The sequence below is a fragment of the Vombatus ursinus genome, unplaced genomic scaffold (genome assembly GCF_900497805.2).
Source record: "Vombatus ursinus unplaced genomic scaffold, bare-nosed wombat genome assembly UNPS02001419.1, whole genome shotgun sequence".
Lineage (NCBI taxonomy): Eukaryota > Metazoa > Chordata > Mammalia > Diprotodontia > Vombatidae > Vombatus > Vombatus ursinus.
The window spans coordinates 23634733-23648216 of NW_020941197.1; the positions used below are offsets into that span (position 1 = coordinate 23634733).

At 36.0% G+C, this 13484-nt stretch overlaps 1 protein-coding gene across 2 annotated transcripts in view; it reads left to right on the forward strand.

The window, feature by feature from the left end:
* The window catches only part of ATP6V1A (ATPase H+ transporting V1 subunit A), a 51208-nt gene extending 38451 nt beyond the window's left edge, over positions 1 to 12757 (forward strand). For both annotated transcript variants that reach the window (XM_027867307.1, XM_027867298.1), the window contains exons 9-15: positions 652 to 774; positions 874 to 988; positions 2332 to 2395; positions 3038 to 3241; positions 4622 to 4716; positions 6063 to 6234; positions 10177 to 12757. In XM_027867307.1, the coding sequence (XP_027723108.1) occupies positions 652 to 774; positions 874 to 988; positions 2332 to 2395; positions 3038 to 3241; positions 4622 to 4716; positions 6063 to 6234; positions 10177 to 10269 (866 nt within the window). In that variant the 3' untranslated portion in view covers positions 10270 to 12757. The remainder of the gene's footprint in view (positions 1 to 651; positions 775 to 873; positions 989 to 2331; positions 2396 to 3037; positions 3242 to 4621; positions 4717 to 6062; positions 6235 to 10176) is intronic.
* Positions 12758 to 13484: the final 727 nt, after the last annotated feature.

The window sequence follows — 13484 nt, forward strand, 5'->3', positions numbered from 1 at the left end:
CTGACTCCAAGGCCGGAGCTCTATCCACTGTGCCACCTAGCTGCCCCTTACTCTTTCCATTAGTTTATAATCTCATCTAAGCATTTGAGTGTATGTAAATATCTGGAAGAGCAATTATTACATAGTAGAATTACCTCAATGAATGAGTCCCTGTGATGTGTAACAGTTAATACGTTTCTCATCAAGAGAAAAAAAATGTTGATATATAGACCAAATCCATTGAGCTATGTGGTACAAGGAATAGAACATTTGGTCTGCTGTCAGGAAGATCTGAATTCAAATATGGCCTCAGACACTTACTAGTTCTTTGATCTTGGGCAAGTAGTCACTTTACCTCTGTCTACCTCAGTTTCCTCAGCTGTAAATGAGGATAATGATAGCATCTCCCTCACAGGGTTGTAGTGATGATCAAATGAAATAGTACTTGTTAGCAGTAATGTGCCTGACGTATTGTAGATGCTTAATAAATTCCTTCCTAAATAAAAATCATTTCAGGCTCTCATTGAGATACTATAAAGAATGTGGAGAGTTTTTACCGTGTTCTTAATCTGTATTTGTTGCTTTAAAATTTTTGTACTCTTCTGAATAAAAAGACTTCGGTGGCATTTCATTAGTCTTATAACTTTTTCCCCCTTCCACCCCCAAATCCAGGAATTACTCTGTCTGAATATTTCCGTGACATGGGCTATAATGTCAGTATGATGGCTGACTCTACATCTCGATGGGCTGAAGCCCTTAGAGAAATCTCAGGTCGATTAGCTGAAATGCCTGCTGGTGAGTCATCATATTACTTTTTAGTGTAATCCAAACACTTTGGTGTATGTATGTGTTTCAGTTTTTAAAGAGACTGACCCTCTCTCCTGATTTTTGCAGACAGTGGTTATCCTGCATATCTTGGTGCCCGGTTAGCCTCTTTTTATGAGCGAGCTGGCCGAGTAAAATGTCTTGGAAACCCAGAAAGGGAAGGAAGTGTCAGCATTGTCGGAGCGTAAGTGTACAAATTCTGTTTTTCAAATGAAAGGAGGTTTTGTTTTTTGTTTTTGTTTTTTCAAATGGTCATTACATTTAAACGCTATGATGTCTTGTTACTGCATTGTGACATTTGGACTTGTTATATGAACTTTGTACAGATCATGCCACTAATTGCTGAAATAAAAATGTACTAAATTTATCAGCTCTTGGTTTTGTTTAAAATACTCAGTCTGGGGGCAGCTAGGTGGCACAGTGGATAGAGCACTGGCTCTGAAGTCAGGAGTACCTGAGTTCAAATCCTGGCCTCAGACACATAACACTCACTAGCTGTGTGACTGTGGGCAAGTCACTTAACCCCAATTGCCTCGCTAAAAAAAAATAAATGAAATAAAATAAAATAGAATACTCAGTCTTGACCATTTGGGGGCACGTAGTGTCCCATTCAATTTTTGTTTCATTCTTTTTTGACCTATGTCTTATAGTCTCACATACTTAAAACATAGTAGGTTATCTATAATTCTTTCCTGGATGCCCTTAGGGTAAAAATCATGGAAGATGATTATTACTGTCTTTTCATATATTTTGGATTCACCAACCTTTGTCCTATATTTGAGTTACTTTGTTACTCCTATCATTGAGTTACTATAAAGAATGTGAAGAGATTTCACCATGTTCTTAATCTGCAGTTGTTGCTTTAAAATTTTTGTACTCTTCTGAATAAAAGGACTTTGGCATTTCATTAGCTTTATAACTTTTTCCCCCTTCATTCCCGAGTAATCTTTGTCTTACTTAGGTAATTTTTTTCTCTTCAGAAAATAACATGCATACATATATGTACATATATCTCAGTAAAAATGTGTCAAATAATGTATACAATTATATGTAAAACCAATTTGTCAGTTGCCAAAGGAAAATATATAGCATTCATATGTAAAACCTTATCAAAATAATTACCATGAAATCTTAATTGCTCTATATCTTATTAGATCTTCTAACATTTACTTTTGTATGGTTGTAGTCTATGTTGTTTTCTTTCTGTTAATTCAACATGTCTTTCTGTATGTCTTTATTAGCTTTCATATTTGTCATTTTTATGGTGCAGTAATATTCCTCTACAGTGACACAGGACAATTGATCCATTCCCCAGTCATTGGACATATAAACTGTTTCTAGTTTTTCCAGAAAATAAAGCTATTATGAATATTTTGATACATCTTTTTTTTTTCCTTTTAATAACATTCTTATGATAAAATCCTAGTAGTCACTTCTCACAATGTTTCCATGTTGCTTTCTCTAAGTGTGTGTGAATCCCATGGATTTTTGTAATAACTTGTTTTTCTCTTTGGTTTTTCTGCTTAGTGTTTCTCCCCCTGGCGGTGACTTCTCCGATCCTGTCACATCTGCCACTCTTGGCATTGTTCAGGTATGTTCTTCTTTGGTAGAATCAACATTGGAATGTTTCCTTTGTGCTATTGACTTTAAGAATGTTATTCAAATTCGTCTGTAAAGCATGAACCTTAGTGAATAACCAGATTTACTCTAAATACTTTTCAGAAGCATTCCTTATGTTGGACATCACTAATATTCAGGATTAAATCTGGAGAGATGTGAGAGATGTGTGGCATAGTAGATAGACAGTCTTTCTATATTTAAACCAGTATAAGGTCTGTTTTTTCCCTTGTTACATGAGTCTATTGTGAAGGTTAGGCAAAAGTTAGGAAAATTATTGTTCTCACATAAAATATTTGTTTTAAAATTTGTATGTGCTATCCAAAGACCTTTCTAGTTGTATTTTATGAATATATGTAAAATGTTTTACAAATATTCATCCTTGGAGAATTGATTACCCCTATCAGATGGGCCTTTATTATTGCCTAAATATGATTGGACTGAGTTCAGTGTTTTCAGACAGGCAAGTGATGATGTTGTACAAATGTGACCATAATATACGATTTGCAATCTATAATGGAACCATTAACGTATGGTGGGACTCCATATATATAAATGAGTTGATTTTGACGTCTTTTTAAAAAATGGTTTAAACATTGTTTGTTCTTTTGGACAGGTGTTCTGGGGCTTAGATAAGAAACTGGCTCAGCGTAAGCACTTTCCTTCAGTAAACTGGCTGATCAGCTACAGCAAGTACATGCGTGCCTTGGATGAGTACTATGACAAGCATTTTACAGAGTTTGTACCTCTGAGGACCAAGGCTAAGGAGATCCTTCAGGAAGAAGAGGATCTGGCAGAGATTGTACAGCTCGTGGGGAAGGTGTGTTATTAACACCTACATTTAGAAAGTGATGAAATTTTGGTAGCAATGTTATAACAGGTGGGACTTATTTGTGTGATCTCATTCATCATTCACCTGCTACAGACTTCCACATGCCAGTTCACTTATTAATTCAGCACATAATTATTCAGTGCTTACCACTCTTCAAGGTGAGATGACTAGGTGTGAAACAAATATAAATAGCACGTGTTCTTTATAGTCTAATAATTAATATCACGCTGGCATGAGAGTCATGCTTTTTTCTGCTTGTGGGGAAGGAGAGGTGACAGGGAGAGGGGACTAGCAATAGGATTGCCAAAGAAGGTCATTGAATCCTTTTTTTTTTTTTTTAAGTACAAAAAAGAAAACAGAAAGACCAGAGGGAACTCAGACAAAGAGCAGTTTTGAAAATTACGTGTTGGATTTATTATATATTTAAATGGAAAAACGAGCTGTACATAGTAGAAGTTCATAATTTCATGTAGAATCTTCTATTTTTTATATAGAAATGCTTATTTTATTTGGTTTTTGTTAAGTTCAGAATAAAAATGAACCGAAATTATTCTTAGAAAATTAGGCACCTGCTATTTTAGTAAATTTTTTTTAAATTATGAAGAACAAAGTTGAAAGGAAAACTCAAGTGGGTAGACTGTCATATAGAAGCAGCAACAGACAGCAGCTTTCTTTGGAATAGGTGATTAAGAGAAGTAATCCATTTATTAACCTTCAAAAGGCTAATATGTCAGCTTTTTTTTTTTTTTTTTAGTAAGGCAGTTGGAGTTAAGTGACTTGCCCAGGGTCACACAGCTAGTAAGTGTCAAGTGTTTGGTCTGATGCCAGCTTTGAACTCAGGTCCTCCAGACTTCAGGGCTAGTGCTCTATCCACTGCGCCACCTAGCTGCCCCTGATATGTCAGCTTTTAAGGATAGTAAAATACTATATATGAAATATTTTTTTAAAAAATACTAAATTCCCTTCCACTTGGACTTTGTTTTGTGTGTGATACTACCTGTGCTCAAAGTACATCAGCACTTTTTTTTTTTTTTTTTTTTTTTTTTTTTTTTTTTTTTCATTTTAGTTGGAGACCACTGTTGTCATTATCACTACTTTTCAGACAAACCATAATTTGGAACTCTTATTTGGGTACCTTTAAGATCAAAAATTTCAGGTTCAAACAGTGTTTACTTAATAAATATGCCAAGATGAGAGAAGCATTTAGCAGTACTAAAGGGTCTTTTCAATCCAATCTTATGGCATTTATTGAGTGCCTAACTACATGTGTTGTCATATTAATAGCTGTGAAGATCCAGCTAATGTGATGTCTTTATTTACAGTTATCTGTTCTACAATTTGAAATATTGTGGGCCTTGTATTTTATAGGCTTCTTTAGCAGAAACAGATAAAATTACCTTGGAGGTAGCAAAACTTATCAAAGATGACTTCCTGCAGCAAAATGGATATACTCCTTATGACAAGTAAGCCATGGTGATTTTTAGTCTTTTGTTGTTGTTTTAGTACAGTGAGAGTCTTTCTGTTCATCGGTTACTGAGTGACCAGTGGTAGTGTATGCCATCATGGGGAGAGTAGAAAAAATACCTTCCTACTGTTTTAGCTCACATTTTTCTATTGCTCATTTGTCCAGCCATGACCCTCAGGACCCTAACGGCTCAGGTAATACTCTGTGAGGAGACATTTCACTGACTCAAAGATAATTTTGGAATCATTTATTGTTACCTCTCCCAAAGACTTTTCCTCACCATAAGCTTACCACCTGTCTCCCTTACTACAATTAAAGGTCTTTATTTTCACCTTCTCCACTCGTTAGCTATCCTATTTTGTGGCTCCTCACTTCCCCAAAAGTCTTGTTTCTTGTTCTTCTTCTTTACCAAATCTCTTTTGAGAGCTTCAAACCCCTTCCTCTCTGTATGCAAACGCATGAACACACTGTCGTGCACACACACACACACTCAACATTTCTAATTTTCATCTGTCATTATCTCTGCTGCAGCTTTGGCTTACCATGACCTTTTTTCCTTTCTAAGAGCTAAAGTCCTTAAATTTGTCTTCTCTAATTCCCTAATTATGTCCAAGTATAAAACTAAAGATAGCCATAGAAAAGTTGCTGGGCAAGCAAGTTTTATGTATAAAAGTTTCAGCACAAAAATATTAGAAAATCCAACGTATGACAGTGTGCACATGACCCATAGATGTCAGAATAGGTTGATGATATGAATACTTTATACTAATCAGTATGATATAGTTCCTCTCCCAGCATAGCCCATAGATGTGGATGTGGCCTTCTTATCCTGTATATTTTTTGTATTCCATAAAATTCCTGTCAGCCACATATTTATATCACATTTTGCAATGACACAAGTTGCCTTTTTGAAGCAGCTAGCCCATATTAGCCTATGGGAAGCTTGTACTTTTTTTAAAGCCTGAGCTGTTTGTTTGTTACATTAAGTCTTGTCCATCTATCTCAAGGGAGTCCTTACCACTCATTTATTATCATTTGAGTTACTTCTTAAACTGCAGAGCACCAGAACAAGCCCCCAGAGAGTAATTAAATTTTAGCAGTAATATTCCATCTGTCCTTCTATTTGATATCTGCAAATATGTTTCTACCATACTATGTAGGAGACAAAGGAAATTGATTCATCTGAGGTTTTTTTGCCATGAGAAAGCGTTACTCAAAATTCCCTCCTTTTTTCCTAATTCACCTCATCTTCTAACATCTTTTGTATTGTTTCATATTAAACTAATTTTAAGCCCAATATCTTGGGATTTAAATTTCTTAATCATGTTATTCCATTTGTCCTAGGTTCTGCCCATTTTACAAGACTGTAGGCATGCTCTCCAATATGATTGCTTTTTATGATATGGCACGCAGAGCTGTTGAAACGACTGCCCAGAGTGATAATAAAATCACATGGGCCATTATCCGAGAACATATGGGGGATATTCTCTATAAACTTTCCTCTATGAAATTCAAGGTAGGTAATATGGTATTGTTTAGAGTTTCCCCAGTATTCTTTAGTAGGAAATTTCTTTTTTTTTTGTCTTAAATACTAAATCCCAAGTCCTTAATTACTGTGTCTAAGACATGCAATTTGTTCCATATCCATATACCCAGGTTCTGGAAAGTAGACCAGGCCTAAAAATTACGCAGCAGTTGAAATTCCAGTTATCAAATTTTAAAATGTTTGTACAAATTTAACAATATGCTTCCCTTTTTGCCTTAGTCACTAGGAAACTAAGAATAGATTTGAGAGGCAAGAAAAAGAGAGTAAGTTAAAGAAGACGATACTTACTACCTGTGTGACCACAAGCAGGTCACTTGTGCTGTCTGTGCCCCTGGCAGCTCTCTTAAGATGAAGTACAGCTAAATTACTGATCTACCTCTGTAGAGAGGAGTTCCACACCCAGATCTCCTTGCATTGATGAAATCACAGATCTAAATTAAAAAACAACAAAAATAACAGTAGAATTAGCTTAAGTTTCCTCCCAAACTAACTTTAAACCCAGCATCTTGGGATTTAAATTTCTTAATCATGTTATTCCATCCTATGTTCTGCCCATTCTACAAGACTGTAGGCATGCTCTCCAATATGATATGACCCCATTACATAGTCTCTACTCCATTTTATACTATTACAACTGTTAAATTAATGCCTTTGCATATGTAAGTCTTGGATTAATAAATGAAAGAAATACATGGAGGGAGAGGGAGAAACATTTGAAACTCAGAAGCTTATGGAAGTGATTGTTGATAATTCAAAATAAATTAGCTTAAAAAATAAAAAAAGAAATACATGTAAATTACTAATAAGATTTCACATATAAGATCCTTTTCAAAATTATTTAGTCAATTCATTGATCTTATGCACTTCATCTCCAAAATTATTTTTAATAAGAATAACTCACGTTTACATATAGCCCCTTAAAGTTTATCAAGAGTTTTCCTTACAACAACCTAATGATGTAGGTTGGTATAACTATTAGATTCATTATGTAGATAAAGTGACTAAGGCTGTGAAAGGTAATCTGTCCATGGTCACATAACTAATAACTGTCTAGTTTTCTCCCCTTGCACCAAATTTCCTCCCAATTTATGTGTGTGGAATATCAGCCAACAGGTGTTTATTCTAGTGCTGTGCGTGCACTATCCTAAGTGTTTGAGATACAAAGACAAAAATGAACAGTCCCTGCCCTCAAAAGAGCTTACATTTTAATAGCAGAGATGATACGTGCATACATAAACTTATGTAAGACAGAAAGCAGGACAGGGTAGCCTTGATGAGAAGGCACTGGCAGCTGAGGAGACCCAGAAAGCCCTCCTGTAAAAGATTGCGTTTGAGTTGAGTCTCAAGGGCAAGCCCGAAATTTCGAGAGATGGGTGAGGAAGGATAGTGTTCCAGGCATAGGAAAGAGCCAGTGCAGAGGTATGAAGACTGGGTATGGGGACTTGTGGCTAAGTGGTCAAAAGCTTTAACTGCCAAACAGGACATAGATGTGATCTTAGAGGTAATATAGAGCCACTGTAGTGTTGATTGGAGATATATGACATGGTGAGAAATAGGGTTTAGGAAAATCAGGTTGGTGGCTGTTTAAAGGATGCTTTGGAGTGAAGAGAGGCATGAGGCAAGGAAATCAGTTAGGAAGCTGCTACAGTAATTTAGTTAAGGACCCCAATGTAGCTCTGTTTACTTATTTATTAATGATAGACAAAAACTGAAATAAAGATGAATTAATATTTGATCCTGGAGTTTTTTGAGTCCAGGACGGTCTAGTCTCATGATCACACCTGCACTTTTAGGTAAGTCAGCTGTGTGAAGGAAAGATTGGAGGGGAGAGAGATGTAGGTCAAGGAAACCAATGAGAAGACTTTTGTAGGTGTTATAATTAGGGCCTGAATGAGGGTGGTGACTATGTGAAGGGAGTAATGCAGGAGCTGCTTTGGAGATAAAATCTCCAAGACTTGGCAGTTCCCTGGATGTGTGCAGGGAGAAGCTGAGGATGACACAAAGGTTGTGGATTTGGGGGACTAGAAGGATCATGACACTCTTAATAGATATAGGGAAATTTATAGAAGATGGGTGAGTTTCAGGGAAAAGATTGTCATGAGATCTGTGATGATAATCACAATCCATCCATGTGTGTTCGTCCTGGGTAACTCACTGAGTTCCACCCCAAACAAAAAGGGATGGAGGGAGTAGAGTACTGAGGGGTCCTTGTCACAACTAGGGGAGTGGGGATGGGGTAGGGTAGAGTATAGGTACACTGGAAGCAGAAGGATTTTGCCTGCCTAGCTGCTGGTGTAGGCTCCTTGGTCACAGATAGATTATAGTTTCCCTGAGGACTGGAGCTTAAGGGTGAAGACTAGGAGGTTGTGCAGCCGCAGGAGGCCAGTAGCCGAAGTGGGTGGCATGTTGGGTATATCAGGTGATAATGATAAAAGGAGATGAGGTTTTTTCGGAGTTATTTCATTTAACAGAGGGACAAATGGGAAACTTTAGGTATTTTATTTGTTTTAACAAAGGGTGGAAAAGGGAGAAATTGATGAGTAATGGTAGTAATAGTGATACCAAAAAAGAGCATCAGTTAAATATTCTTTAAAAACAAAGAGGAGGTAGAAGGATATTCAGCAGGGAAACAAACAGGACAATTTTGTTTTCTTAAATTGAATATGTGTGTGTGTTTTTTAAAATGTCTAAGTCCAGAGTTACCTTTATAATCCTTTTTCTGTTCTTTGTGTGTTGAAATGGTCACATTGATGTTTAACGTTCATAATAAAATAATTATAATTCATCATAAAAACCAATCATGAAAAATAATGACAATATGTGGATTATATTAAATATGTAAATAAAATAATAATAAAATATAATTCATTAAGTTTCTGTTGTAAATCACTTTAAGCAACAATAAGTGGCATAATAGTTAACTGTTGCATTTTTGAATGATATTGTAGTTGACTAGCATCAACTGTTAAGTGCCTGCTATGTGCCAAATTGTACAAAAATAACAATTATGTAAAATAATGGATGATATATGGATAAGGGATGCAAAATGAGTATCTTTTCTCCTCTAGGCTGTAAACTCCTAGAGGACAAGTACTGTCCCTTATTCATCTTTGTGGCCCACTTAATGACTCACTCATCTTAGGTGCTCAGGAAATCTTGAGAGGGTGATACATGTAGCCTGAGGGTTGACCATCACCACCAACTGGATCAGGGTCTGGGGAGCAGGGAGTGAAGATTAGGTGGGTTTCTTAGAAGTAATGGATAGTCTAGTCATTCAACAGGGCAATGGTAAAGAAACAAGAAATTACATGATCTGTCAGGGGATATGATGATTAGTCTGGTTTGGCCAATATGTGAAGGGAAGTAGTATGAAACAAATCTGGAAGAGTGTTATCAGAGTGTGGGAGCTTTGAATGCCAAGCTAAGGAATTTAAATTTTAGTATGTGACACTAAACTTTTTTTTTTTTTTAATTTTAAATAATTCTTTTTAAACTCCTATTGTATAGTTCTAGATTACAGTCTTTTTTGGAGAGAGTCTGTTTTACAGACCCAGCAATGAATTATGCCATCTTTATATTTATTATTGCTTTTTTGGTGGATAGGCATTGGCACCCATTGTCCTCTACACCTGTAGTTAGTGATACTTTCCAGTAGTGTTGAGAATAAAACTTCATAATTTGCATGTATATAGTCAGAAGCCAAAACAAAAATAAGTCGTTTTTCTTTCTCTTTGGTTAGAACACATTTCCTTTTACGTATCTCACAGGCAGCCAAAAAGGGCACTGCATTTGATAATTATATGACTTTTGCTGACTTTATTCAAAGTTTTATTAAATACTTGTAACTTACAAAAAATACTAAGAAGAGAGTCTTCCAAGGTTATTTAAATAATTCATGCATCTTGTTTTCAGGATCCAGTAAAAGATGGTGAAGCTAAGATCAAGGCTGACTACGCTCAACTTCATGAAGATATGCAGAATGCATTCCGAAGCCTGGAAGACTAGAACTGTATTTCTTCTCTCCTCGTCTCCCTCAACCAGCTCATGTGTTCTTATCTCTTTAAATTCCACATCTCTTCCCCTTTTCTTCCTGATTGTGCATCATTGAGACCAGTACATTTGTGTGTGTGTGTGTGTGTGTGTGTATATGTGTAATCATTTGTTTTCCTGTTCATATTTGGTAGGTCTTACATAAAACAAACATTCCTTGGTTTCAGTGTTTGATGGGCCTCCCTGATTCTTTGTCTGAAGTGTCAAATATAATCACCAGGACTATATCTGGTACAAAGTGGGAATGGCTACACTAACATTAGCTTGGTTAGAGGATGATTTGATGACTTTCCCCCTTTCTCCTAATTTTTCCTTTTCCCCAAGTTACAGACAAGAGTAATACAGGTATTTTTTTTTTTAAAGCAGATGTTTTGGCACGAAAGGCCTTGCCCCTGTATCTTTTGACAGGGAGCCAGTACATGGAATGACTCATTGTTCTCTGTGGTGAGGGTGTTTGCAGCTTAGCATTTTGCTAGTTGCCTACTATGCAGAAAATTAGTGGTTTCCTTTTTTTTTTTTTTTTAGTAATGAGATTGATTAATATTGTTCTAATTATGGGTTGCTTCTACTAATAAAAATCAGGAATATTTGTAGAAAATTGTGGAGAACTACACTGTTTCTCCAATTGTGCCTAAAGTATGGTGAGTGTATTGAAAGTGCATATGGGGCTCAACAAAATATTTGAATCAGTACCAAAAAAGGGAGGGGTAGCCAGGTTGCCAGCTTAACATTAACATCATACTTTGAAAGCATGCTGTGTTTCTATAGGTAAATATATTGCATCAAGAACTGTTGTACTGCACTGATGTTGAATTTCTTTTAAAAGTGTGCTTCAAATGATCATCAGGGACATGTGCCACCCTTACTCCCTTTCTTTCCTTGACAACTATTTTAGAAGCTCTTCCAAGTTTTGTAGAGTATGTATGAGATGCAGGGAGAATGGTGGCTCGGTGGCTGTTTGGTACTGTTAAGGAAAAGTTTGACTGTAAAAATGCTACCCTGGCTCCTAGAATCATGTTTTTGGAATAATTACCTGTCCACCACATTGTGTGCATGTTTTAAAAAGAAAAGTATCTGTTTGCCAGTTTGTGAAAAATAACCTGTTCACGAGCATTTTCTTTCTCGTGATTGGTGATGCTGGCTCTGGTTTTTCCCATTACTGGCACAAGAGATTCCCCAGATTGTCTGTTTGTAGCCATAGCAACATAACTTCAAAGGTTCCCCTCCATTCTGTAGGGCTGATGGGAATAGTAGATTCTTGTGTTTGTTACTAATCCCTAAAGGTGTTGGTGACAATGGCCTTTACATTCCACTCTACAGAAATACTAAAAGTCATCTGGAAAAGGAGGTGGTTTCATCCTGTCTCTTAATGCAAATTTTAAAATGTGATCATTGTGGGGTACATAAGGAAGGAAAACCACAGTGTGACCCTGAGAGCAACAGTTTCCTGTTAACTATCACTTGACAAAAGTTCTGGCATTATTGCTTCTGAATTAATAGATTTTAGAAGGAAAGGGGGAGAGTTCTTTGAGGGGAGCACTTGTAGCTATCTCAAATAGTTGTAAGAGCCTAGATAACATAACGTATTTATTTTATGCCGTGATAGATTGATTTTCAGACAGTATCTTTTTGTTGGCCTATTAAGGGTGGGTGCAATCATTTGAAGTTATACTTGTAGTTTTGTTTATCCATAACAGATTGCATATTCTTGTGATGGTCTGCTGCTCAAGAAAGGTGTTCTTCCCATGAAACTTTTTTGAAACCATTTCAACATACTGCCAGATAAGAGAAATTATGCATTGGATTGTTGTTGACCTGTAGACCTCATGGTCCTGCTTAATCAGTTTGCTTCCAATGTGGCTTCCTACCCATTGGCACTAAGACCAACAGAAATTAAAAAAAGATTTTCCATACATCAAAAATTCTTCCTTATTCTACCATAAACCAACAGGCAAACTGAGATTGTGCCAGTAATCAGTGATCTGATGAAGAAGGAGTGACCAAGATTTTACTGTTGCCTGAACATCGTGTATGCATCTTTTAAGAATGTTGATGTATGAGTATGAGAAGATGTCATGGAAACCATGACCCTTCGTCTATGGTGTTCCTTCACCACTACCATGTTATAGAATTTCAGATTAGGGGGACTGATCTTATTTCTTTAATAGGGGTGTGGTAAACTTAAAATAATCTTTTAAAAAAAGATGATGCAGTTCTATATTTATTGTGCTGTACCTGGCCCAGATGGAGCCAGTTCAACCAGTTTAATTTGTATTTTTTTCCAGTGTTAAATCTCACATTGTGCCCATTAAAAAATTTCTTCCCCACCTCAGGAATGAGGCAAAAATATTGCCCATTTTCTCCTTGAGATTTCACTACCTTTATGTTACAAGTTGTGTATAATTGTTCAACTATGAGAGAATAAAAAGTGGATTTAAAGTAATCCTGGGTTTTCCTCTTTTTGTGGCCAAATCTACTAAAATAATACTATACAAAATGTTTAAATTTGTAGTCAATTTCTACTGATACTTTTGGAGTTAGCTTACAGGTTAACTCCTCTTTTCATCTTTTGTTGTAAGGAAATTCGAACACAACTTGCTCCTGATAGCTAAATATTTGAATGGTGATAGGGTCCCAAAACGACCCCTCTCCCTTCCAAAAAGAAAATTGTGTTCCTTTTAGTTTTAAAGAACAGCACCTAGACCCTTCCAAATCTCTAAATTTCTATTTCTAAAACTCTAAAAATCTCTAAATTTCAATCTCTAAAACTGCACTTAAATTCAAGAGGTCTATGAGACAAGTAAGAAGTAAAACCTTATAAGTTAGTTTACTTAAAAATAATTTAAGCTTACTTATAAGTAATAAGGAAGCATAGGAAATTACATGGATGTTTATTTAAACAGTATTTTGTTAATATCCTTCCAATTACCAAACACTTCTTGGAAGAAAAGCCCAAATTTCTCTAGAAAATAAACATTAAATAAAAACTCACAGGAAGGAATAGTAGGTCTCTGTAAAAGGCCCTAAACTTGGTCTATTGGAGCTTTGAAAATGACTTTGAGGATATTAGGTAATGTTTTGCCATAGAAGAGACCATCTCAATCTAAACCTGCTAAAAGGAAGCATCCAGTTCCCCAAAATAAAGTGATGAAATAGGTTAGAGCATGAAG